At 37.4% G+C, this 27,803-nt stretch overlaps 2 protein-coding genes across 9 annotated transcripts in view; one reads left to right on the forward strand and one right to left on the reverse strand.

Annotated features, from left to right (window-relative positions):
• LOC109051469 (synaptotagmin-1-like) overlaps positions 1-13,752 on the forward strand; it is a 172,428-nt gene extending 158,676 nt beyond the window's left edge. For all 8 annotated transcript variants that reach the window (XM_042742328.1, XM_042742290.1, XM_042742309.1 and 5 more), the window contains 5 exons: positions 1,800-1,967; positions 2,810-2,977; positions 4,511-4,628; positions 9,750-9,883; positions 11,335-13,752. In XM_042742328.1, coding sequence (XP_042598262.1) covers positions 1,800-1,967; positions 2,810-2,977; positions 4,511-4,628; positions 9,750-9,883; positions 11,335-11,544 — 798 coding nt within the window. In that variant the 3' untranslated portion in view covers positions 11,545-13,752. The remainder of the gene's footprint in view (positions 1-1,799; positions 1,968-2,809; positions 2,978-4,510; positions 4,629-9,749; positions 9,884-11,334) is intronic.
• A 9,812-nt stretch (positions 13,753-23,564) lies between these two features.
• LOC109051470 (PRKC apoptosis WT1 regulator protein-like) overlaps positions 23,565-27,803 on the reverse strand; it is a 53,492-nt gene continuing 49,253 nt past the window's right edge. Inside the window, exon 6 of the mRNA XM_042742366.1 lies at positions 23,565-24,892. Coding sequence (XP_042598300.1) covers positions 24,806-24,892 — 87 coding nt within the window. The 3' untranslated portion in view covers positions 23,565-24,805. The remainder of the gene's footprint in view (positions 24,893-27,803) is intronic.

A 27,803-nucleotide genomic window follows, 5' to 3' on the forward strand; every position in this document is an offset into this window, starting at 1 on the left:
TGGAACCGGAAACATTATTAGATATGTCACAACAGCAATAGCATTAATATCAAAAAGATATGAATCTGGAGCCAAAATCTACCTGACATCTAATTATTCTCCTGTCAAGTATGAAATGCTAAAGACGGGATTCAGTATATATTAAAATATAATTCTGCAGTTCTCACAAAGTTAATTGTCATATTTCAGCATGACTGACAAAAGCGAACTGTTGATTAATAAAACAAATATTAAGGTCTCTTATTTTGTCAATCATTTTCACTTATGCTTTTTGAATGCAGTGATTATAGGAGCGATGGGCATTATTTGTGGAGCATTTTCTATTTTGCAACAGTTTCTTTCAAAATACCGATGTTTCTCTTCCTGTTTGGTTGTGTCTGTGTTAGAATAGTGGTTGTGGGGGTGTTTCTTTCTTGTGCTTTTTTTCATTTAAGACTACAATGTGAAGCAATAAAACTGTCCAGACCTGAAACCCACCACCATTTAATGAAAAAAATAAATTAATCCAGACATTACTTTACTGCATGATGGGATTTTTTTATATTTTTTGTTGTTTTTTTGTAAAAACAAAAAACAAAAAAACAATCACAGGATTCTCTGATGGCCACCATCTAAACCAGAAACACTGGCAAAGCTTGTCACTGACTGCAATCCTTCCCGTGGCAGCACAACCGAAGTGTGACAGCTGGTCAGAGTGAAAGAGAAGGTGAGAGGAGAGAGAGAGCTCTACACCCGAGTGCCTGTGTTGACACAGAGACAGGGCGTTTTATGGGAAGCTGATGGGAGCTTGATTGACTGACTCTAGGACCCATGAGGCCATGCAGGGGATATGGTGACTGGCAGGTCAATCAGGACCTCAGCCCAGCCAGCCGGCCAATCAATTATCAGAGCCGATGGGGAGATAGGATCAGCAGTGCCATGCTTGACATGGCCTGACCCCATCGCCTCCTTAATGTTGGGACTGTTTAAAGAGTAATGCAGCCTGGGCCTGAAGGACACACCTCAGCATCATAACTATAACTGACCTCTCAGTGGCTTTTCATATAAATAAGCAGATGCTCTCAATGCTGATTTACTATAGTACCACCCATAAAAGGAAGTGAACAGGTGAAGTCAAATACAAACCAGTTGATTCACAGTAAACTTCATCAGATTTATCAAAAGGTAGATGAAATATTTTTGATGTGTTCTAGTTACTAAAGTTCTCAAAAAGTGAAGGCATCCACCAAACCTTGGAAAAAACCTTGTTTGTTGAGACTACCAATGTGAAATGAGAACCACACCTTTTATTTGAATGTAGTGTCATTTTAGTATTACTAATATACTGTTGTGGTATTTACAGTATTACTATTTTTTGTTTTCATTATATTTATTTTTATTTTTATTAATTTTAGCACTTCAACTTATTTCAGTTTGTTTCAAAGGCAAAAATTCTAATACTTTTAATTTTCCTCTGATATTTATGTTTTAATGTCAACCTTATTACAATAACAATTTTTTTTAATAGTTTTAGTTTTAGTTAACAATAACAACACAGTTTGAAAGCTTGAAAGTCACCAGACAAGCTGAAAAAAAAAAACGTTTTATGGAAAGACCCTGATACGAATATGTAGGACTGATGTTAGACAGCAGACCTTGGTGCTTTGGAAAAAGAAGACCAACTGTCTTCATATAAATCTGACCAGCACTACAGTGAACTCCTACAGAATGGTGGTGGGGTGATGGTTCAGACAAAGACTACACTCCTCTTCAAAGTCTGACTCATGATCTCTTTAACTTTGACTTTTGACCCTTCATAGCTCATAGTGGGGATCATCCAAGCAGCAGAGCTGCCTGCCATGGATATGGGTGGCACTTCTGACCCCTATGTAAAGGTCTACCTTCTTCCAGACAAGAAGAAGAAATTTGAGACCAAGGTCCACCGGAAGACATTGAATCCTGTTTTCAATGAGCAATTCACCTTTAAGGTAGGTCACAAAGCTAACAGCGTTACATTATAAAAAGCGATTTTTCATTGGATCCATGCGTTTGCATTCTACTCATACAGTTTATCAAGTTATTTGTGACTACTTCCTCTGGCGTATTAACAAGACAGTAAGTGGCATGAGGCGTTGGAGTAATTACATGTAAACATGCAGATGGACTCCTGCAGGTGTCTGTCACCCGGAAAGTAGTATAATTTTTATTTTGAATGTTCAGTAGAGCTTTCCGATTTGTTTTTATGAGACGTCATGCAGCTAGAAAGACCTTTTTGTGTAATTACCGCAGTCAGACCTCTGCCTCTATTAAAGTGCTAGTGTTGAATTCTTAAAAGAATTGCAAAAATATAACTAATTCAACCAAGGGGGATAAAGGGCTGTTTGTGTGTTTGGTTCTTGTTTAGCCTAGCGCAATTTCAACTATGACATGGTACCTTGAGAACAAGATGCCAGCATCGAGAGAGATAGCCACAGAGCTCTGACATGTAATCACAAGTGACTTCATTATTGAAATGAAGAAACTTGAGAGCTGGTGTGTGTGATAGTGTCAAGGACAAAATAGCAACCCTTGGGTCTTATCTCTTTCCCGGCCAATCAAGCAGTTTGTCGCCATGTTGGAACAAGTCCTTCGGGATAATGAGTTTTGTCTGAAAAACAGCTCAATTGTAGGTAATCAAGAATCAAATCTCTTTCTCTTGCGCATACGTAATTGTCTTATAGTTTCATCCCAGCATCTCAGCGTTAGATAAGTCCTATAACTGGAATTGAGAGAGATTAGACTGGTAGACTGGTATGCATGCAATTCATTTCACACCCCTCTTATCCTGCAGGTTCCCTACATTGAGCTTGGAGGGAAAACTCTAGTGATGACGGTATATGATTTTGACCGCTTCTCCAAACATGACGCCATTGGAGACGTGAAGGTGCCCATGAACAAGGTTGACTTTAGTCATGTGACTGAAGAGTGGAGGGACCTCCAGAGCGCTGAGAAAGAAGAGGTAAAAAGCTAACATGGGTGGCATTAACCTGTTTTCTGGTAATGTGATTAAATATTAGCATTTGAATGCATATTCCATCTTTATTGCCTGACTTTCTGGAGCACAAGTGGAAAGTTTGCCAGTGAAGTTGTTTGCAAGTAGTGATTCTTCCCAGTGACTAGAATCTTTTCAATCCATTCACACACAAAAAAGAAGATTTGTTTGCTGATCTGGATAAGTTAACACTTTAATACCAGTTGGTAGCAACTCCTAAGTGAATGAGTCAAAATCTTTTTGGTTTTGGTTTTTCTAGACATGTGATCTCAACGTGGCATCCCCCATTTGGAGACCCTGTTTGTGTAAAATCAAAAAGTTTTTATTAGGCTACTAAAATGAAATGAACAGATTTTGAACATAGTAAAATATATATCTTTTTACTTAAAAATAAATCTAACTTTTTTTAAATGAGACAAGATTTGGTAAAAACACTTAAGTGCTGTACTCAATCAAAACTAAATTGTATACTCCACTGAGAGATGCAGATAAATGGTGATTGGCATGTTCTTCAGGTTCGACAGCTGCATGGAAATGTACTCACTGTACAAGTGCAAGACTTGAGGGCTATCCATCTTCAGTGGAAATGTCCGTCAGTCAGCTGGGTTGTGCCACATTTGTATTAATAAAAAAGTGTGACTTTCCAAGAAGATTCAATTTTCATGGTAAATGTCATGGAATATAGCATTTAAACCATGGTTTTTGTGGGAACCTTGTTTTTGTGCCACGGTTCCTTGGTGTAAAGGTTAATTATGGCGCTGTCAAAAGCCTGCTGAGGGCAAAGAGATGAAGGCTATCTACATACGTTGAAGATTGCTCTTTGAGTTTGTGCATCTGTTACACTCCGATGAGCTAGCGGAGCACTTCAAACAACGCTTGAGAAAGCTGGAGAGTATTGACTTTTATCAAAGAATCTCTAGAGTGGTGTCATGACGGTGGCACTTTAAGTGCCTGTAAAAAAAACTAAATGAAAATCGACTGCAAAATGCCGTAGCGTCTCGCAATTCCATCCAGTTCAGTCCTCTTTGCCCTTTTTTTAACACTACACACAATTTTTTTTATAAATAAATAAATAAATAAATATTGGCAGTTGATTCAGCTTATTTAATTAAGCTACAGTATGAAATGTTATTTTTCCATTCTGATGACCTTTTAATTGACAGAAAATTGATTTTGCGGAAATGGCATCAGCCAGTTGAATGTAAAGTGATGCAACCTTTTCCCCCTTCCTGTTGTTTTCTATATGTCACATGTGTTTGTGTCCATGTTTATTATAATGGCTCCTGAAATATAAATGGAATGTGTGTACGTGTAAATGTAATTTCAATCCGTTTACCGTTGGAGCTACATTTGTGGAAAATTAATCAGATTTAAAAAAAAATAATACAAATGCTATGCTCCTCATTTTTTCTTGAATAAATTTGACCAGGTTTTTAGGTTCATTTTTTCTGTTTACCTTGTCAATGATGTCCTTGATTGAAATTTCTCTGCATCTCACAGCAAGAGAAGCTGGGTGACATCTGTTTCTCTCTGCGGTATGTGCCCACTGCTGGCAAACTGACCGTGGTCATTCTGGAGGCCAAGAACCTGAAGAAGATGGATGTCGGTGGCCTTTCAGGTGAGTCCAGTTACTAAGTCACACTGTCAGCTGGACCCTGGCACAAAGGTTGTGCCATTATGTGACAGTTCAAGACAGTGTCTCTTTTTGCCAGCTGTCAGCATGACATTTCAATTGTGTCTTTAAATACAAAGTGAAATCAAAATGGCTTCTCTTTGCTGTTTATTGAACCTTTAGACAAAATAAGTTTGCATGTTTTTTTGTTGTTTTTTTATGCTTTATACATCAGTCTTTTACGACTCACATAGTATGATATAAGAAAAAATTGAGCTCACACTCGAGGAGAAAAAAACCCCTCACTTTTATCCAGAAGAAATTATCAAAATATATGAAATTCACTTGCTGATATTTGTATGGTGTTGTAATGTAAATCAGTTAGAACAGTATAGCAGACTACTTACATAAAATGCGTGTGAATCAGTTGTCACATTAAATTTCCTCTTAGTATGTTTTAGTAAGATGATATTAAACAATATACATATACAGGTACAGTAGGCTATATAGGATTAAGACGTTGCAGATTATACAGTGCACATTATCATAAAGACATAAAATATTTTTCATAATCGTTCTTTAAAATCTCATAATCGTTCTACTTAAATCTTTCTTCTTATGTAACCGGGACGATGCAGCCAAGAAAAAATCTTAAAATATTGCAATAATGTCATAGCATAACATGTTTGCATCCAGTCAGATTCCCACCTTACATCATTTTTCAGCTGAATACGCTAAGGAAGATGCATTATGTGTTGCGAATTCTCTTTTCATGTTGTCTTTAACACTGTTTCAAAACCCTTTCATTTTCTCATAGCTCCACAAGGTTGTCTGTATGTACATGTAAAGTAATTTTTAATATATCTTTCACTTTTAAAATCATGTAATGCGTATACAGTCATTCACAGCTACAAATCCCAAGGGCGTAGAAATGTGTCTTGAAATGATCCGACGCTTTCCGAACCCACGGTTGTGTGGAGAGCTGCGCTTTATCAGCTGAAGTAATATTCGGCTCTGGTGAATACATGAATACATTTTCGCTGAGTAAATTTACAGCTCGGCATTCAGAAATCAGTCATCATCTGTGCCATAACCACTTATGAAAAACGGCCCCAGTCTCATCCACCCATACTTGCCCACCGGTTCTCTCGCACCTGGTCCATCTCGCCCTGCTGTCAGAGAGGCAGACAGGCCATCAGTACCAGACCCACCTGCTGGGAGCCGAGAGGCCTGATGTTTACTTCTCATCACTCAGAGAGAGAAGAACAGCTATTAGCAGCACAGCCTAGAACAAACTTCCTCGCTCTCTCCAGTCCATTAGCAATCCAGATTAAAGCTGGCTATAAACTGTCAGTCACATTTCATCAGGTACTCCAACACGCTGCTGAAATGAACACCATTAACAATTTTATATAGTGGTTCGCGTTTAGAGGACTATAGTTTTCACGATGTGATAACTACAACCCCCAAACCTCCCATCATGTTTCATCGTTGGGCTTGTTGAATTGGTCGTTTGCCAGATCAATCAGATCCTGTGTGAAAATTGTGCAGTTAAGGGTGCTTTCAGCATCAATTACTTGCCAGTTTTTGCCAGTTTGTAGTGTGGAATAAACCTTTTTGACAAAGCGCTCAGTGTCTCCACTGATTTTACTAGAAAAACATTTCTGTCCCTGCATTCTCTCTCACTGTTTTTCTTCTCGTTCCAAGTTGGTGAAAATGGCTCAGATTTAATTGTTGTTATGGGGGGAGTTGCTCCCCCGAAGGAATCACTTCAGAGCATGTCCGAAGAGCTGTCACATGATTAGAAACAATAGGCCTGCATGGATCATGCCAATAATTAGTGACTGTTTCCATTGTGATTCAGCTACAGGGAGGACGACTCATCAGAACACTATAATTTATCCTTTTCTCTATTCAAACCCTGTTTACTCTCCGTAATCACACAAGATGTGGTTGTTGCAGCTCAAATAAATGTAATTTGAATTAATTCACAAGAGCAGTGCTTACCAATTTCTGTATTTTTCCTCATTATGCTTTGAGGTCTGTATTTGTGGTTTAGATTATTAATTGAATATGCATATATACATATAATGCATTGGCAGAAGAGTGCATTGCACTCACGTTATGCAGTGTGTTCTGTGAATAGGACTCATGACTTTGGCATTTTGACATGTACTGTACGTTTTCAAAGCCTCAAAAAACATTTGGACACTAAAACCACACTTAAATTTGTATGAATGTAATTAGAATTAGATGTTAAAATATAAAATCCAGTGCTATTAATCTAAAAAAAAAAGAGAGATAAAGGAAGAAACATACACCTACTGTATATGTTACTCTGCTGGACAAAGTCAGCATTATTTTAATATAATATATATGCTATTATATGTTTTATTGATATTTTTAATTATATTGTTCATTATACTGTTAATTTTTGATTTTTGATTTTAATCAAATTTTTATTTTAGTCTTAGTAATGTTATGTGCTTTTGTAATTCTTCTCTGTTCTTCTTCAACTTAAATTTTTACAATTTTAGTTAGTTTGGTTGCCAAGGTATTATTTCAAAATTTCTTTTAAGTTTTTTAAGTTTCAGGTTTTCATCTAATTAGTTAGTAGTTTACTTTATTTAATTTACTGAAAACAATTTTTATTCATTTTATTTAGTTAACAGTGTTAAATGTAAATTTTAAAAGTGTGGCTTAAAAAGGGTGCATGTGGTTTGGACATGCTATTAAAGACTATTATTTGTATTTGTTTATGCATTTGAACATAATAGGGGTTGAAATCAGCATTTGAACCTTTTTCTTTTTAATCAGCTTTTTATATAGCTGAGGGTGAATGCAGTACATGCAGTCCACCATTAGGAGACACCTATGAGTCTGTAGACCATACTGACTGAATGCCTATGTTCCAGAGCCAATGAAAACATACCACATCAGAGACAAGGGCCATTTTTATTTTCACTTGGATTTTCAGTCAAGATGAGCTTCTCAAGTGACTATATGAGCCATAAACACGAGTCATTACAAGCACTGCCACCTCCTTAAACCACAAACTTCTGGCTTGGCTTCTGTGTGAGTGTAGATTACCACAGATTTCCTAAACAACCTCAAACCTCAGGCACTGTGTTGCCAAGCAACCAGAAAAAAGCACCACCTTTAATAGTGTTAGACCCCGGGAAGTTCTGTTTAAGTTCAACATCATAAATAGCCATATTGCATGTTTTCACCTTATTAAAAGTGTATGAAGCAAGCGTCCAGAGCTCTGAAGATCTTGTAGTGTTAGTGTAAGTTCAACAGGAGGTGCTGTGCTGCTCTATTATGAGAAATCTTTGCATCTCATATAGTCTGAATAAAATGTTTTAGCATGCATTCCACATGTGATCCCACTGTCAGACTGTGAAGCTTCATGGATGCATACTCAGTGGACTGAAAGAAAGACTCCCACCATGTATAAAGGAATGCTGTAAATGATTATGTTTTTTCATTAACATTTAACATTATCTATTACATTCCTTATATAAGTGCACACTGACCATGTCTTACACACCCTCAGCTTATGAGTTGTGAGATCTACACTTTCAAAAACTGCATGCCACAAATTTTGTGCTGCCCTGCTCCTAATATGGTATGGGTACGGAGTTTAGGATGCCTTCTATGTTTTATACTCTCTCTCTCTCTCTCTTCGTCTCTCTCTCTCTCTTCGTCTCTCTCTCTCTCTCTCTCTCTCCTCTCCTCTCTCTCTCTATCTCTCTCCATCCTCTCTCCTCTCGCTTATCTCTCTCTCTCTCTCTCTCTCTCTCTCTCTCTCGCTCTCTCTTTTCTCTTTATCCCCTCTCTCTCTCTCTCTCTCTCGCTCCTCCTCTCTCTCCTTCTCTCTCTCCTTCTCTCTCTCTCTCTCTCTCTCTCTCTCTCTATGTTTGGAATGTGCTGCTCTGGATTTTTATGAGCGATCAAAAGTATTTAGATCAGTTGAGAAATTAAGAGGGAATTGAAAATGGCAGAGACTTTTTTGAAATCTCTCTTGGAGCAGAGCAGAGATGGTGACCGAAAGAAATATATAAGAGTGTCAGGGAGAAAAAGAGAGAAATTAAACCACATGTTGGACAAAAGGTAATTCTGAAACATGGTTAAGTCTGGTTGTCAATTCAACCATTTCTCACCTCAATAACTGCTGCTATATTATTTTATATATATATATATATATATATATATATTATATATATTATATATATATATATATATATATATATATAGTAAGGCTTAAAAAGGCACGTGACATCGCCCCACTTTAAGTCTCAGTGAAAATACATTCACTCCCTTTTTCAAAAAGGAAGATGTTTAGACATAGAATCAGATATTGTTTTGATTTCAGTCTTTATTTGTATTGTGAGGTTTCCATCAAAAAGTGATTTGAAGAAAGGTGAGTCTGAATCAGTAGTGGGTGAGGTAAACAGATGATGAGAGATCAGAATATAGATGCTGGAAATGATAGATAAGATGGATATTTTGAGGCCCTGGCAAAGATTGATGTGCCTGAATGGCAATAATGTAACAGGGAAGATTTTCTCTGGGATACTGGAGGGCACACACCTGTCATGTGTTAATAAAAGCTTGTACTATCCTAACACGAACCACAAGAGATCTGTTCTGTGGTGGAGCTTCAGTCAGGGGTTGCAGGCGTTGCATGCAGTATTTTGTGATAAACTGATATAAAGAACTTGGTACCATACTTGATTTAATTTGATTGAGGTTTTATGCAGTTCCTGGCGCTTGCACCTAATGAGTTGGAGTCTTGATCTTATGGTCTTGTCATTGAGACTTCAACCACAAAGACTGGCTCTGAAAACATGAGACTCTTCTACAGTTGTACTCAGACTTTTTCTACTGTAAATACAAAACTGCTCATTTCAACCTTTTGTATTTACAGAAATTATATTCAAATAATTAGAATAATATTAGAATAACACAATGCTGTAAGTCTGGACATTTCAAAAACTGATATGTCCACGGTTTACAAGACTTTGAATAGACCTCATTCTTGATTTTAATATAAAATCTTGATTTTAGCTCTTTTAGCTTATTATAAAGCATCTCATGTTATGTCCTATTCTTGTGTGTTATCAGATCCCTACGTCAAGATTCACCTGATGCAGAACGGCAAGCGGCTGAAGAAGAAGAAGACGACAATCAAAAAGAACACCCTTAATCCTTACTACAATGAATCTTTCAGTTTCGAAGTGCCATTCGAACAAATCCAGGTAATGAAATTTGTTTTTGTTACTTGTTCTGAAACCGAGCTCTAATACGGCAACAGCAAATCTGATGCTAATTCCCATTTCCATTGTTGTCATCAAAAACTAATATAACGAACACGGTGTTGTAAATTTATAGAGACTAATTGGCAAGCCACAGATGAAAAGTAACTTGTGAAATGCAATAAGGCTCGGTGTGAGGCTTTTAGAAAAGTTTTGTTGCTAATTAGTTGGAGAATAAAATGAATGCAGTGCTTGCAAGTGTAATAAGAGTAAAATTGCTTCAAATTGATTAAGCATTTTACAGTTCAGAGGACTCATTTTATGCTTTGAGTGAGCTGCTTTGAATTCAAAGAGTTTCTGTGGGTCTGTTTACCAGAGAGGCCTTCCTCCCTTCCCATTCACACCAAGCCGCAGACATTTCTAAAAGCGATTATCCCATACTAACAGTTCCTCGCTCATTGTACATCCCTCAGTATTTCATTATATGGCAAACTAGCTCTGCCTCACGAGAACAATGGCCTCAGGCCTGTTCTCATCGGTCAGTGAAATCTGCTTGCATTTCTTGCACGGGCGGATCGGGCTCAAAGTAAACAAGCTAAGAGCGAGCCATTGACCCCGAACACACACCGATCAGTTGCGTGCTCACAGTCAATTTACAGAGTTGTTCGGACCTTTTTGGTGGCACCCACTGGCCTTTCTTTGGTGTCTGCCACCATGCTCTTCAAAGACCTACAGAGTAACAGGCCTTTTTAATAGACCATCACACTGAGATAATTGTAGTGGTATTTGGAAAAATGGTCAGTGGCTGGAAACTACTGCACCACTATGCATATTTTCAGTCATTGTTAAACAGTTTTGCTCAGCAACCCATTGTAAGATATTCGGAATGTCAAAGGCCTCTTGAATAAGTCATAAAATTTTGTTTTAAAATGCATGATAATTTAAAAAACCTTTTTATATACATACACTGTACTATATATATTTATACATATGTAGCAGTTGAAAAGTTGGGGTCAGTGAGAGTTTTTTGAAAGAAATACTTTTAGTAAACAAGGATGTATTAAACTGATCAGAAGTGAAAGTAAAAACTTATAATGTTTCAAAAGGTTTATTATTTATCACAGTTTCCACAAAAATATTAAGCAGTTTTTTTAACATTGCAGGAATTACATTTTCATAATATAATATATTAAACTATATTAAACATTATAGTCAGTTATATTAAAACATTTATTTTAAATTGTAATAATATTGTTTTCACTGTATTTTTGATCAAATAAATAAGACTTCCTTCAGAAACAGTAAAAAAAAAATCTTACAGACCCCTAACTTTTAAACAAGTGTACAACATCATCATTATAATTATTACTATTACCAAGCACATGTTCAAATAAACTGAAAGACACAAACATTACATTGTGTCTATAATTGTGTGTCTCTAATTTCTGTTACAGAAAGTTCAAGTTGTTATAACTGTTCTGGACTATGACAAGATTGGAAAGAACGATGCCATCGGCAAAGTGTTTGTGGGCTTGAACAGCACAGGCACCGAGATCCGTCACTGGTCAGATATGCTGGCCAACCCGAGGAGACCCATCGCTCAGTGGCACGTGCTCAAGCCGGAGGAGGAAGTAGATGCCCTGCTGGCAGCTCAGAAAAAATAGAGCAGCCCGAGCCCAACCAGCCCTTCCCCCCTTCCCACAAACCTGCCCGTGTAGTGCTCTTTACCCAGTGCGTGTAAATACCTCAGTGATATAAGGATTCATGCACCCTCACTCCTAATTTCGTGTCTAAGAAAACCGCCTTCTTGAGATGTTGTGTTGTTACGTCGGTTTCGACCCCTCGCCCCCTTCCTTCCTTCCGTCGATAAACTCTCTCTGTCCTTTGTTGTTTCATCTCCATCCACGACCTTAAAAGTCCCCAACCAAATGCCCCCTTCTTTTAAGCAATATGATCTGTATAGATAGAGCATGACTGGAGGAATTTATTGTACCACAGGTGTATATATCAGTATGCAGACGAAAATGATTTCTAGTTTATGTGTTTGTATGTTGTTACCCGTTTCCTAAACTGTGTATATCTTGATGTTTTTAATAAGATGTTCTATTTTAAATTATGTAAATGCTGACATAAAAGAGCCAATATTATATATAACGGGATTTAAGAATTTTACCTTATTGCATTCCACTAAATTATACGATATATCTCTAATATAAATATTTACGAGTTAAAGATTTCCAACCTGCAAAACGCTAGTGGAGGTACACTCACTTCGTAAAGGACGGTTTGCGCTTCATGTTTACATTAAAAAAAGCTTACACGATAAACACACACACTGAACACGAAGGCCATTAACTAATATGGTTTCATGGTATAAATATAATATGCTGCTGACAATTATACAAGCACATGATTTCGTAAGAACTTTTTGTACTAATTTATCAAACTGAGGACCTGTATGCTTCGCATAAACCACTTTAATCGAAGGAATTCTTCTTACTTGAAGAAGACCAATCAGCCTTTTCTTTTGATTTCTCATACAGTAATGCTGTTAAGTTTTATTAAAACGGGTCCCCGGGTTGCTTCTTTCTTGTTTTCTGTCCTTCGATTCCCAAATCCTCTCGAATCCAATTTGGCATCTTCGCGTAAATTGACCATTTATAGGACAGTCTCAAGCTGTAGCCATTGTGTCCTTGAATTTGTGAATCACTTCCTTTTCTCGTCGTTGGACTCGTTTCGTTGAGGAATTTACAGTTCAGCCTCCAAAAGAAGGAGTTCTGACTAGCTTTAAGACAACTATTTTTTAGATTAAGTCAACGTCTGAATATTTTTGGTAACTGCATGATTTTTTTTTTACGATCTTTGCTAAAGGCCGGGTAACGGGGGGATTTATTTACTCCGGGGCGTCTTTCAAGAGACTCCCTTGCCTTCAATCAGAAGTAATCAAACGTTGTGGGACGGAAAGTTTTGAAGCGGTCCCCAACGAGTCGATAATGATGAGGGAAGGAGGAGAGGCGAGCTTTTAAACACTGCCATTGTTTTCAGGGAGGTACGACTCCTCCCTCCACGCACACGCCACTCGGATTGTGGTTGTACTGTAGCTTTGGGGAACAATGTATTTTGGCTGCAACGGTGCCCTAAACAGCAGTTTTTGCTTTCTGTTGCCTTTTCACAGTGACAATAGAGTTAGCCATGCTTAACTGCCAATCCCTTCCCCCGTGGCTACTGTTTTGCACTGTACAGTCAAGGAACGGACAATTTCTTGTTGAGAAAAGTCATTTCGGTCTGTAGCGCAAGAAAGCAAACCGGCCACCAACCGGTTTGGATACCACGAGCATTAGCGAATCTTTAACAATAACCATAAAAGTTAATGGTCTGTACAGGTGATAATATTCTTTACTACGGGTCTAACAAGAGGGCGAGTAGATGTTTAGTCCATTAAATCCATGAGTTATCTTGGAGGAACCTCTCGCATACACTAGATGCTAGCTTCAGGAGGAGTTTCTAAGTGTTTTCAATGTTGCTGTGTAGGTGATAGCCCTGTTACTTAAAAATAAAAGGAGAAAAAAGCTATTCGTCATTCCATAGGAGTCATTAGGGAGTGAGTTGTGTATCACTGTGACTGCAGTGTGTGCTTAGCGTTGTAGTTTTCAGTAGGTAGCCGCCATCTTGTACTATAGTGACGTTGTGCTGCCATCCCCCATCACACCACGAGAGTACGAAAGAGAGTGATGATTTCCAATAAACGTTACAGAGCGTGCACTTGCGGGTCAGTTCACACAGCATTTTGTTGAGCACTGTGCAATACTTGTATGTTCATTCCCTAGTGTTTAAACGGGTCGGCATCTCTCAGTAGGGGACAAAAAAAAAGAGAAAAAACGCAACCCTATACAGCGAGACGATGTATTCATCGACCATAGTCTGGTTAGGTCACAGCACATGAGTGTAGTTTAGAGCTCAACATCTGTAAACTTGTTAACCCTTACGAAAAAGAAGTTTATTCAAGTGTGCTATTAGTATACTTCTTTTAAACAAAAAAATAGGAAAGTATGCTTTTAGTTTACTTTTTATGTACCTTAAATGTCATTTTAAGTATATACTTCTCAGAAATATACTTAAAATGACATTTAAGTATACTTGACTTATACTTACAAAAAGTCTAAATATACTTGAACTTTACTTAAGTATACTTAATAAAATAAACTTGAAGTATACTACTTTTTGGTAAGGGAAGGGTTTATATATGTTTTTACTTTTGTTTTTTATACTTAATAAAATAAACATTTTGGTATTGTTTTTAGTGTAAACACACACACATACACACACACACACACACACACATATATATATATATATATATATATATATATATATATATATATATATATATGAAAACCCTTCCCTTTCAGAATAGGTGTATATATATTTTTATATTTGTCCTGATATAATTTCCTCATTATTGAGATCACCTGGATATGAGCGAATTGTATCAGTCTTGTTATGGAAAATATCTGTTGTACTATTAATATGATTGGCTGTACCATTTTGTTATCGCTGTTATGATTACACTCATGACTATGACCTGGTTATCATTCCTTTAGTGCCCCATTGAAGACCATTATATATTTATTATTGAACTCAGAATGTACAGTATGCACTGTGTTTTGTTTTTACTTTTTATTGTGGGACCAAGTATAGTTGGCACTTTCATTTCAATGTTGCAATAAATATTGATTCATGTGTTTTATTCATAGCCGAATATGATTTCTTACCCTGTCGGAGAGAGTGAACCTAGAGAAGAACTCCAAAACGTGTAGTCACAACTATAAGTACAATTATTACTCCGCTACTCCTACGTTACCTGACTTATATGTGTACTCTCATTTATATAAGTATTTATGATATCTTAATACAAGAGGCTTGTTTATAAAACAAGGATAAAAATGCAGTTTTAGAGTCTCAAATTGATTATGATACTACACCCGTTTCGTACGGCAAAAGGGTGTTGTACTATCAGGTGTCTGCACATTAGGTGTAGAACTGGACGTACAGTTGAAGACAGCATTACTCGTTGCACCTCAGAGGTTTGTAAAGTAGTCCGAAAAGCCATTTCTAGCTCTGCAGAGCAACGATATCTTTTACTGAAGCCTACCAAAGCACGCAAACAGCTCTGACAAGCGTACCCGACAACTTGAAAAATGAAGAAAAAAATAATGATAATAATAAATAAAAACAACCCAATCGATCAGCACAGTACACACATACAACCTTCCGATACTCTACGACGACGAAAAGCCACCTTTCAAGAAAAAGCTGTGTAAAGAATTAGAATCTGATGCTGTAGGGAGATCCTAGTTGCCTTTGTGTATATCAACTGCCTGCTTGAGTATTTTTGTGTGTGGAAATTTTCTCTGTAATCTTGTAGAACTGTTCGGGGTGTTTTTCCTGCCATACTGCTCGCCCCAGCGGCGAGCCGACAGTTATATTGCTGTGTATACCTTCATTTTTGATGAGGTGTTTTACAATTTTGTTTCACTTTGTGTAGTGATTCACTCTGTGGAGTTTCTGACTGTTGTTATATAACTTCATATACACAAATGTTCAATAAAAATGTTTTATTTCCTGTTGATACAGAACCTTCTCAAGAGCCTTTTTTGTCTTAAATGACCTTCATTCTGCTTTTGAATCTTCAAACCACATGAAACGAGTAAAAAATGTACTATGGTAGCCATAGTTTCTATCTGAATACCTTGGTAACATTTGATTGTTCTTAGTACAATAAAATGCAGCATGGAAGGAGCAAATAAATGAAATAAAGTAAAATAACAATGATTTGGAACATTTAGTTCCAAAAAGAGCCCATGTTTAAGTTAATAAATCAGGGTTCCCACAGTCACGAAAAAATTAAATGAAATTATGGACATTTTATATTGGCCTTTTCAAGAATATTGAATTTTTAGCCTTAAAATATTGACTTAATCGGCTAGAATTTCTGTCAAATTATTTATTTTTAAAAATCCATATCCTGCAGTCATGAATTTAATTGAAATTCATTTGTAGACTCTTTTGCCATTGTAATTTTTTATGTTTTTATTTTTTTCTAAAAGAAATGCCCCAGTTGTGTCTACAGCTGAGAAATAATAAATGTTGTCAGACATAAATGACAGCAGATGGTGGAGGTTGTCACATCAATAAATGCCCCTGACCTTCTCAGCAAGGTCAGATTTTCACAGTCAAGCTTCATCCCAGGCTGGAAAAGGAGATTTGAATTCACATTATAAATGTTGAAAAAGTAAGCCAAGTGTAGTAGCATTTTCTCTGGATTTTACATGTAATAATGGGTCATAAATGTCACTAAGTGATTTATATAGGGATTATAGCAGTGAACTACAAAAATGTCTTAATCTTGAGGGTCATGTGTGAAATATCAAAGGTGAAACAACGTTTCTGGGTCTTTAGTTCAATTTCTTCCATTTCAGGCTTACTGAGTGTGAAGAACCCACATAGGTATCCTCTGAGTGGATTGGCACTCGAGAGCGTGTGCATGGAAGCGCTGATAATGAAATATGGGCTCCCTCAAGAACAAGATAAGAGCAGGGCTGCGTGGGGGTGTCAGGGCTATCAGCTCCACAGGATCAAATGCATTTCGGTATACATGACTTTGACCATCTTGCACTATTACGTACATATTACTCAGCAGTCGGCCGCTTCATCTCTGCGTAGATCTTCAAGGTCTGCTTAAGAGCAATGAATACGAGATGAGGCCGGTGTCTGTGCGCCTTCTCACTATCAAACTCAAGCATGAGTGCTAAATTTAGTCATGATCTGAAGGTACAAAGCCTCCCAGTGAAAAACCTCATGTTACCTTTTTGTCGCTAAGCAGATATCCATGATGTGGTTATGAAAGTATCATACATTGTATAAGTAAACTGAATCTGTTCATGCAATTTCTACAATAATGTATCAGAATTGTTATGCAATCCTTTAAACATTAATAAAGTGGTGTGACAATGACATCTCTTGTGAGTCAAGAAGGATGGTCTATAATACAAAAATTATTGTCAGGTTCCTGGCTAGAGCTTTTCTTTTTACCTGTATGTTCAAAACAGTCCACAAAGAAAATGGTAAAAAGTTTTTTTAATTTTTTTTTTTTTTAAGGTGTTATGTCTAGGTTTTTAGTTTTGGATGAGGATGTTTTTGAAGTTGTTTAATATTTTTTTTATTTTTTTTTTTTGGAAAAGTCATGACCAACAGAGGGCGCTACTCGCTATTGCAGCTTCGAGTCGCGTTATTGAGCATCTCACTTTTACGTGCTCGCTCAAATTTTTTTAACGAGAACGACCACAAGAGTGTCATCATCATCGTTTTTTCAGCCTCAAAGTAAGACACCAAATAACTCATGAAGTCCCAGTGCATGTAAACTAATGCACTCTACGACGGACTGATTGTCGTGGGTTCCCGCACAGGTGAACAGAGGACGCGCGCTCGGGATTTAACGTCACACGTGCGCATCTGTGCGTAAACACTTTACAAGGTCAAAATTGCAGTGTTGAAGCTACAGGAATGTGCTTGTCAATACTCAAACCCCTTCTTGAGACCCATCCTCTCTTTTCCATTCCGTTTTTGCACAAAAACTCGTGCTGAATGGGCGCCTGGATGTGAAATGAAGTGAGGTAACGTTAACTTATGAACGCTCGTGCGGACGCTTGGTAACCGTCCTTGCGTGAAGGAAAGTCATTTAGCTTAATAAACGATTCATGAATGAATATTTATGAATAGATGAACATGTCCTCCTGATAGTACAACGTCTTTATTCACCAAGCTGCTTCAACATATTCCTTTTAATCTTCGACCTGTGTAAGACCTTTTATAAATTACAGCATGCAGTCTCTATAAGTATGAGGTAATATACAGTATGTGTTGTATTTGGGGTTGTTTATACTAATAATGCGTTATTATAGACATATAAAGAATATATATGTAATGTTAAAATGTAAATAAGGTGAGGGCTGCTGTTAAACGTTTTTTGTCTGGTTAATCATAGATATTTATTAATCATGCACATTCAAATGACACACTAACTAATACAGTAGTTGTCCTTCCAGTGATACATTTATGCCAAAATATCTCGTCCAATTTATTTGGATTGATGGTTTGACTTTAAACAAATTGAATGTTTGAGGGTCCAGTTTTGAGTTTGAGTGGAAGTCTATGAAATGTTGTCACTAAACAAACCTGTGTGTGTGTGTGTGTGTGTGTGTGTGTGTTTTTTTGTGTGTGTGTGTGTGTGTGTGTGTGAGACTGAGACTATCGGGAAGTGATAGTCACGGACATGATGTGTGTAAACATGACTACAGATGATAGCAGTCTGGTTTTTGAGTCTGACGTCACGCGTCTCTGGGTTCAAATGCTCCTGTAGTTCCCAAAAGCAAACAAGGAGCAGTGCTAATAAACACTCAGACTGTGCTGCCTGTAAGTACTGCTGAAAAACCACGATCCTAAACTTTATCTCCAAATCAAAATCTCATTTGACTGATTCATTTTTTCTGAAATGTTAAACAAATTGGCATCTGGGACACTGTGGACTGCCCAAAGACTGTAGTGTACACGGCTAGGTTTTTAAAAGCTTAGCAGTACAGTGTGCTAGACATGACCAGTGCTCATAAATGGCTGTTGCGATAGTATTCTCATCTGAAATGGAGTTGAGGGATTGTGGGATTGTGATTACTGCTCTGGGAATCCGGCCGTGACCGTTGGTCTCCCCTCCTCAAATCAGTGGAAGCAGGAAACACAATAGTATGCTGATTGGCTGCTACTCAATAGTATGCTGTATGCATTGAGAAAATGACGCTATAAAAGTAGTGTAATTAGTCAATTAAAAGTTAGCAGAGTCACTTTTTTGACTGTATATGTAGAGGCCCATCTTATGCAGCTGCTTGTGCTTGTGAGATGCATATCAGAAGTAATCATTTTTTAATATTGTTTTTTTTTAAGTGCTGGGGATTTTTCAGGGACTCTTTCTGCAGGTTGCATCATAACCAAATGTACTGCATATGCTGTTACTTACCTACATTATATATATACAGTAGGGGTGTGCAATACGACAATCTTAGATTGTGAACCATTTAAATGCCTCCACGATCTGCCTTAAAAGCAGTTTATTTTTAATTACAAAAATTAAATAAAGTGAAATAAGATTTTGTTCATATAGCCCACCCTTCCTTGGCCTCAATGGTCTGTCATTCTTTTTCCTTACTTGTTTTGTTACCTTCTAAGGCTGTATGGAAACTAGTTTGACTGTACTGCTCAGTAACTTGCAAAATAGTCTTAAAAACCAACATAAAAAAAAAAAAAAAGAATTGTGATAAGATTTCTGCTTTGATATATTGCCATTTCAACCACCCCAATTTACTAAATAATGAGAGGAAATTTTTGGCCTTGGGCTGGTTTTAAGCAGACGCCATTAACCAGGGTGGCTCTGATGAGTCAGTTTGTGGTTTTTGTAATTCTCACTGCTGTTTGTCTTTCTCTCTCTAGTATTTCGTGCAGTTGCTTCATGACTCTTCTGTCTTGCTCGTGAAGATCATACTTTACCGTGATCCAAAAGGAATAGCAAATAACTAGGAGGGCCATACTTACTCCTGATACTAATCATCATGGGGTCAAATAAACATTAATTTTTCTTTTGCCAAATGGCAGTTCTGTGCCAGTTGATGTATAGCAGGGGCGGGATCGGAGCAGGATCTAATCTGGATCTGTTTTAGTGACATTGACATTGATCGTGCACCAACTACTGCACTACTACTTCTAAAACACCGTATGATATGTTACACATGCAGCTGTTTAGCACAAAACTGAAATATTTACAGCAACTGAAGTGTGAACAATTATTGAAGTTAAAAATAATTTGTATCTTTTATCAATCGTGTGTCGGTCACCACACTTTTAGAGTGAGACAACAGAAAATCAGTATGGGGCTAGCTTAATAAAGAATAAATACATGCCGATCAGTCAATTAAATCATTTAACTTTTATTTTTATTTTATTATGCCATTTTTAAGGTTCGTAATATTGTTTTGGGAGTCACCTGCAAGAGGTTTACATGCATACAAGGTCAAAAAACGCTTTCGTTTTCTCAAAATATGCGTTCAAAAACAATTTGTTCAAAGCAGTTCTAAGATTCAGTCTCTTTAAACCCCTCCTTTCTGTGAGCCTACTCTGCTCTGATTGGTCAGATAGCCCAGTCTGTTTTAATTGGTCTACCATGTACAGCGTGTGTCAGAAACAGTATGCCTATTGCCATAGTTTCATATTTTGAACGCTCAATAGAAAATATAAGCATCTAATATTTATCATGCTTACAGGTTGTGATTCAGTGGAGCCAGCTGGTCCAAATTAGTCTCGCGTAGCCAGACCTTCAGACTGACGGCAGAAGGTCTGGGAACCTTAGCCAAGGACCGCCCAAGAGGCCATTTGACTGACAGGTAAAGCAACCAATTACGTTTTGTTTTGTGCCGTGTCATTTTTAGGGGCGTGGAAATGTCCCCACAATAACAGACTGGTGTGTAAACTCTTGGACATATTTTAAAGAATCTATGCTGCGAACTTTACATATTTTCACATAATAAAACCCAGCGCTTAGTTGATCCTGATAAGCGCTCATTGTCACAGTTGTAAACACGACAGCTTTCGTCTAACATGAGGGGTTTTGGCAACACGGCATCTTTCTTTCCAGGTGGAACATTAAAGATCGTGACACACACGTCTCCCGGAAATCCTGTATAATTCAACCATTCAGATGATGACTTTGAAACTTTATTTATAGCGCACTTTCAGCTTTACAACTTTGCAGATCGTTCACATTCACATACAGCTGCATTACATACAGCATGAAAGGCAATATTCAAAATGGCATAATAAGGGCACTTTAATTCATTGAAACATTAAGGACTCTTAAGGGGGGCCTTTTTTAAATACTTTTAGACTAACACAGGGTCATGATGCAGTGATTGTCATCTGAGCTTCCATTGTCTTTGCACAGGAAGAGAAATGTGAACAGGGTCAGTACAGTCTCGGAATTTCAGCATCCAGCACTGTTACTTAAGCAACAAATATTTTCAAAGGTGAAGGAGTTAAAGCTCACTAATGGACGCATTCGTGTCTCCACTCTTCCCAGAAGAAACAGCATGTCTCTTTCTCCATAAAAATGCTAATCCAGACGCACGTCTGTCCTGGAGTGGCGGAGAGGGGGAGATGAAGCAATTACTAAAGCATTAACGCAATAGCAGGCGTTTCTCTCTTGGGGTGAGGGCTCTAATGACCACAGAGGCGTCGCTTTATTAATATGCAGGCAAGCTATAGCGGAGTCCCTGCATCCTCTAGATAGCAAAGCCTTCTGTTCAGTAGCCTCTGATTGGTTTTATGAATGCCTCATGATTTCCTGCAGAGCCAATATGGGGTCTGTTCTATTCACAGAGGATTGAAATCCCACAGTGGGAAACACTGGGTGAATGCTGTAAAAAGTGTCAAGAATATGCCAGGATCAAAGTTTACCCCAATTTGAAAAAAAAAAAAAAATTATATATTGCGTAAAGCATGTAAACAAAGAAACAAACAGTCTTGTGCCTTAGATTATGGTCATATTTCATGTCAGTTAAATGGATAGTCCACCCAAAAGTGAAAATTGCCTTTATGTACTGTCCTTCGTGTTTTTCCAATTATGACTTATTTTATGACCTACTATGACTTTACAATTATGACCTACCTCTGTGGAACATAATTTGGATTATTAGATTATTTTTTATTTTATTTTATTTATAAACTAGCATTTGCCTAATGCTAGTTAAAATGGTAATTCCCCAAATACCAAATAAAGCATTTATTTGCAGTAAATGGCAACTGGTCAAAATAAATAAATAAATAAATAAAGATCATTCCTTTTTAAACAGCACAATACTAATGTTTTAACTTGGGAGAGTTCAGAAATCAGTTTTTGGTGGAATAACCCTGATTTTCAGTCACAGCTTTCATGAGTCTTGGCATGCTCTCCACCAGTCTTTCACATTGCTGTTGGGTGACTTTATGCCACTCCTGGTGCAAAAATTCAAGTAGCTCTGCTTTGTTTGATGGCTTGTGTCCATACATCTTCCTCTTGATCACATTCCAGAGGTTTTGAATTAGTTTAGGTCTGGAGATTGGGCTGGCAATGACAGGGTCTTGATCTAATGGTCCTCCACCAACACCTTAAATGTCCTGGCTGTGTGGCATGGAGCATTGTCCTGCTGGAAAAAACAATCTTCAGAGTTGGGGAACATTGTCAGACCAGAAGGAAGCAAATTTTCTTCCTGGACAACCTTGTACTTGGCTTGATTCACATGCCATTCACAAAGACAAATGTGCGATTCCAGCCTTGCTGAAGCACCCCCAGATCATCACTGATCTGATCCTCCACCAAATTTCACAGTGTGTGTGATACACTGTCTTGTAGGCCTCTCCAGGTCTCTGTCTAACCATTACACCGTGTCTACACCAGACGTGACAGTTGTCGTGTCATGCCGTGCCATGCTGCAACTAGGGCTGCAGGATTAATTGAATGTGATTGTAATGCGCATCTTGTCAGTAAAGCCGGTTCTGTGATTAGTAGTAAATTTCCATCAAGTATTTTCAAATGGAGCAGCATTTACTACACAGAGCCGTAGTTCACTGACAAGCTATGCAAAATCGCGTTCATAATCGCAGACGATATAATCGTGCGATTATGAAATCGAAGAAATCGTTCTGCGATTATAAAAGCTGTTTGCACAGCTTGTCAGTGAACTATGGCTCTGTGTAGTAAAAGCCCGTGAAAATACCACATTTACTAACATGTTACTAACATGTTTTTACTGCAAACTCACTTCATAACATCAGTCGAGTGTTTCAAATAAATCCTTCTGTGAGATGATGTGGTTTCTTACACAGAATAAGGCAACATATTTCATAGTATTCACATAGTATGCACAGTTTTTTTATGTGTCATCAAAGACAGAAAGTGCAGGACTCATTACTTCACAGACACATTACTTCACAACATTTAACAATAACATTTTTTAGAGCTGTAATCGCAATACTAAAAATCGCAAAAGCTAAAAATTGAACTCACCAGAGAATGTCCAATCCTTATGGTCATTTACAAACCTCAGCCTGGTTCTTCTTTGCTTCTTATTGATGAAGGGCTTATTTCTGGCTTTGCACAACTTCAGCCCTGTCCCTCACTGTGCACTTGACCCCAGCTGCCGTTTGGCATTCTTACTGAAGGTCACTTGAAGTCATCCTACAGTTGTTGAGTGACATTTGAATGAGTTGGGGGGGGGGGGGGGGATTTGCGGGCCTTTTTTCACATGCTGTATGTATATGTGTGTGTATATAGAAAGTGATGAGAAAGTAGGTGTAGAACCACATGATGGAGAGTAAATGATGACAGAACTCCTTTCCTCATTTGTCAGTATTAAATTCTAAATAGGGATGGATGATTCTCATAACAACAATCTTTGAATAAGCCATAATTTGAGTACTTTAATAATAACTTAATTGAACTGTAATTCAGTACAGTTATAAGAATGTAAATTATACATAAAAACTTTACTGGTTTTAAGCAGGTTTTTCCACAATAAAGTAATGAAAAAAGTTACTACAGAAAAATAAATAGGCTATGTCATGAAAGATTTTTATTGAAACTTTTATTTAATCTTCTGTACATGCATTATGTAAAGCAGTGGGATGCAGATATCTCCCACCCCAATATAGTCTAAAACCAAAAAAAAAAACAAATGACCCCGTCATATGACTTTACAGAATACATTTCATTAGCACTGTAGATTAGCTTCAATGTAGATATGAACCCCAAAGTGGTGACCTTGCAATCGCAATTTAATGTAATGTCATATCTCCATCTTTTTCAGCTATGAGAGACTCCATGAACGTGCTTAATATCATCTTAAATCAATTTGGTTATTTTGAAGATGCACAGCAGCAGCCTAGGCTATATGTCGCGCTAACTGTGCATGATGAATAGCTACATCTATTGATACCAAGAGTTTAAACAACTCGTAAACATTTGAACAGCATGTAAAATGTAAAAAAAATCTGACAATTACAATATTCATTACAGCATTTGCAAGCTCCAAGCCAGAAACACGTTCATAGCATCATGTTCTCAGAGGCCGAAACACAGAATCGCACCTAGTACCACCAACCGCCGGGGAGGATCAGTTACCCAGTTTAAAATGAGGCCTTAAGTTTAGATATGGGCTCCTGTCTAACAGGCACTTCTTGGACTCACAGGTAATAGAAGTGATGTGTGTTAAAGAGACAGACTTTAAATCTAAAGGCAATTGTGGCCAGTTTTAACTGATATAGGAGCCCTTGAAGCTGAAATATCCCAAAAGCAGTCCTTTGAAAGTGTGACAAAAAAAGGGCAGAATGCGTCTATCATCCCAATATAGCAAAGATGTGCGATTCGATGAGTGATTTGAGCTAGAAGAATAAAAAGGAAAGAAAATAAATTTGTTGCCGACCCCATATGTTCAAAGGCATTTCCTCTCTCTCTTCCTTCGTTGTCCTGCGCAAGTCTTAAAAGGAAAAATCAGCGTAGCCTATGTACACACACATTTACATTAAATAGAAGGTGAGATCCTTTCGACGACCCTCGTAAAAGCAGGAGGACTCGAGTAACACCGCATCGGGCAGCCTGGTTCAACATCCAGAGGTCCGGGTTCTCAAAGCCTCCCCAAGGCGCGCACGCATCCTCTTCCATAGAGTGACGACAACAGACCAGAGCAGAACATGTAAAGGACAGAGGCAAGAGGCGGTCGAATCGTTCACGAATCCCTCCGGCTGCCGCAGCTAGACGCAGACCCATTTCAGCCATCCTCGGGTCACCGGGTTCTACCTGGTGAGTTGGCCGACCACTTTGAGCAAGGTCTTATTTTCCTGTTTGAGCTGCTCGTTCTCATCTTCAATATCATCCAGATCCTGAAAAATGTGGAAATATGCAGACAGAATTATTCTTCTCACAAAGCACAAGGGATACTCGATTGTCAATTGATTCCAAGTTTGACGTTAAGGTGTTACAATATGATATTTGTAGCATAAATTTGTATTAAAGAGAAATTTGTCTCAATGTAGTAAATCAAGATGCTCCTCTTTGGGATGTGCACTACAATTAATTAATCTAGTCAACTAGTCTAAAAGTAAGAAACTTTAAACCAGTACACCTTACTCATCTTCCTAGCAGACATTTCTCTGATCCCGCAGAGAGCGTCAGGAAGAAAACGCATGCATGCAAAATCTGATGTGAAATGAAATGAATTTTGTTTTCCGCTCCAGATATCGACTTTTCAAAATAATGTATTATTTCTAAAATGTAACATTAAAATGATTAAATTTTGACTAGTATTTACAGTATCAACTAGCAACAGCTGTTCAGTTTAATCAAGTAGTTTTGCACATGCATATCTCCTATGCTGTTCAATATTGTGTGGTTTTGTAGGAGGAGTTAGGAAGTCATTGCTAGTTGTGCAAGTCGGTGTGTTAAAAAGTGTAAATTGAGCAAGTAAGTGTGTGGTGAGGGTAATGGCATCTATACTTTGTAAGCAATGGCCTTTTCCCCAGTAAAGTACACTAATACCAGGACGTTATCATTGTCGTAACTATGTATTTGTTGCCGTTGCTTGCTACACTACCATTGAAAGTTCAAACGTAGCTTATTATTCGGGTCACCTTTTGCCAGAGCAGTATTAATAATAACAAATGAAACATTAGCAGGTTCAATTAATGGCAAACAAGCTGTCGCCTCATCAAAAAGCTGTGGCAGTAAAGTGACAAGATTCATTTACAGTTTCCTCAGTCACTAACGATGACGGACAGTCAGCGGGATTACTCACAGCACACGTTTCAAAGAGCTCAAATACTATGAACAACTATTCAACTACTTTTCAAAACTAACATCCCATGTACTAAGGGTGCACTTTGTGTCCGTGTAAACCTAACGTGTATTTGTGTCATGTCCATGTGTATTATGTGTTCAGTGTATAGCATATGCAAGCACTTGACAACCAATACAGTGATGTTCTGTGCGAACACGGATTGTTTTGACAATGATGTAGTGTATGTGAAACATTTCTGGTCTTAGTACAGGAGTTTGTAAATGTGAATTGATTTAATTAGTAATGTATTTTATTAGTGTATTTATAGGATACTTTGCTGTATTTGTGCTATAGTCCATTGAAGTGTGGTTGTACTGTGAGGTGTTTATCTGTCGAAGTGTAGATGAGAGGTACACTATGGGTAATGGAAGATTTGAAGAAGGAAATGTTTGTGTGCTTCTGTGTTTCAGAGAGTGTGGTTAATTATAGTGTGATTAAAGCGTGCACATGCTGGAGTTTGTGAGGCATGGGCCTGTTTGGGACACAGACGTGGTGTTAGGAAAGAACACATCTTGTTGTCCTTTGTAGCTGTGAGCAGTCAAGATAAATGTGGTGTTGTTTTTAGTTGAAAGGTGACCTCCTTATATTTGACCGTGGAAGCTGGGTTTACAATGTTTATTTCTTTATATTTGTATTCTGTTAGTGTGTGTGTGTTAAGTGCATTATAGGGAAGATACATGAAAACATGAGACGCAGGGAAAAGGTTTGAGTCCAGCAATGGCAGAGCTGACGGTATTTGTTGGCATGGGCCTCTGAAGCTCTGTTTGTATTGGAAGGAAATGAGAGAACAGACTGCAAGCTCAGACAAAGATAACAGTCCTGACATAAAAGGGTCAGAACCACCTACTGGGTGTAGGCCTATTCCCTGCAGAAAGTCTAAAAGTAGAACACGTGATGGAGAGTTTGAGACACTGATCTGGCTGGACTACTGAATCACTAGAGTTAGCCAATGTTGAAAATCTGCATGTGCAGTAAATAGTAAACAGTAATAATGTATAATGCACAGCTGTGATGCAATGAGAAGTACTGTTGCAGTGTCTTGATGTGTGCTGTTTCCCATGTTGAAAATTGTTACACAGTCTATCAAAGTATGAGAACAAATCTCTGTCTCTTTATTCAAAAAGTTTTATTGGCATGACAAAAATACATTTTGTATTGCCAAAGTATTAGGACAACAAAGAAAATGTTTTTTAATAGGGATGCACGATATTGGATTTTTTCCCGATATGCCGATATTTTTCAACTCATTTTGGCCGATAGCCAATGTCGATAACGATATATTTCTTTTTGTTTAGAAACAACAACCAAGTCTTTCCTTTACAGAGATTATAACCAAAATATTTTTCATTTTGGTTAGTTTTTAACAAAAACTTACTTTTGAGATTTAAATCAACAAAGAAGTTATTTTATAATGAGAGTACACTGAAAGCTTTGAAAATAAATATAAAGCAACTATAAAGCAATCCTTAACATTTTATCTGAATATTTAACATTTGTAGATGGTCTAAAGCAAAAGTGTTTTACAAATTCTGAAAATCTTTTAGAGCTCCATGTATTTTTCATAATCCATTTGAAAAAAAAAAAACATATTACACATATTGCACATGTGAGTTACTCGTCTTATCAGCAAGGCATATCGGCATAATTTTTCATATCGGGCAGATGGCGATATTTGCATTTTAAGCCTTTATCGGCCGATTTTGATAACATACCAATAATATCGTACATACCTAGTTTAACATCTGAACATTTACTTATAACTAATGATATATATAAGTAATATGGAGATGTCATATATATTCACAGTGCACACACACAGTAATGTATAGGAAGAATATTATTTTTCTTTATTTCAAATTAGATTTATTTGTTTGAATAATATACATGACCATATTATACATACAAGTAAAAAAACAAGAATGACAAGGTAGATGGAAAAAGAGAGCAACCACAATGGA

The sequence above is a fragment of the Cyprinus carpio genome, chromosome A4, assembly GCF_018340385.1.
Source record: "Cyprinus carpio isolate SPL01 chromosome A4, ASM1834038v1, whole genome shotgun sequence".
Lineage (NCBI taxonomy): Eukaryota > Metazoa > Chordata > Actinopteri > Cypriniformes > Cyprinidae > Cyprinus > Cyprinus carpio.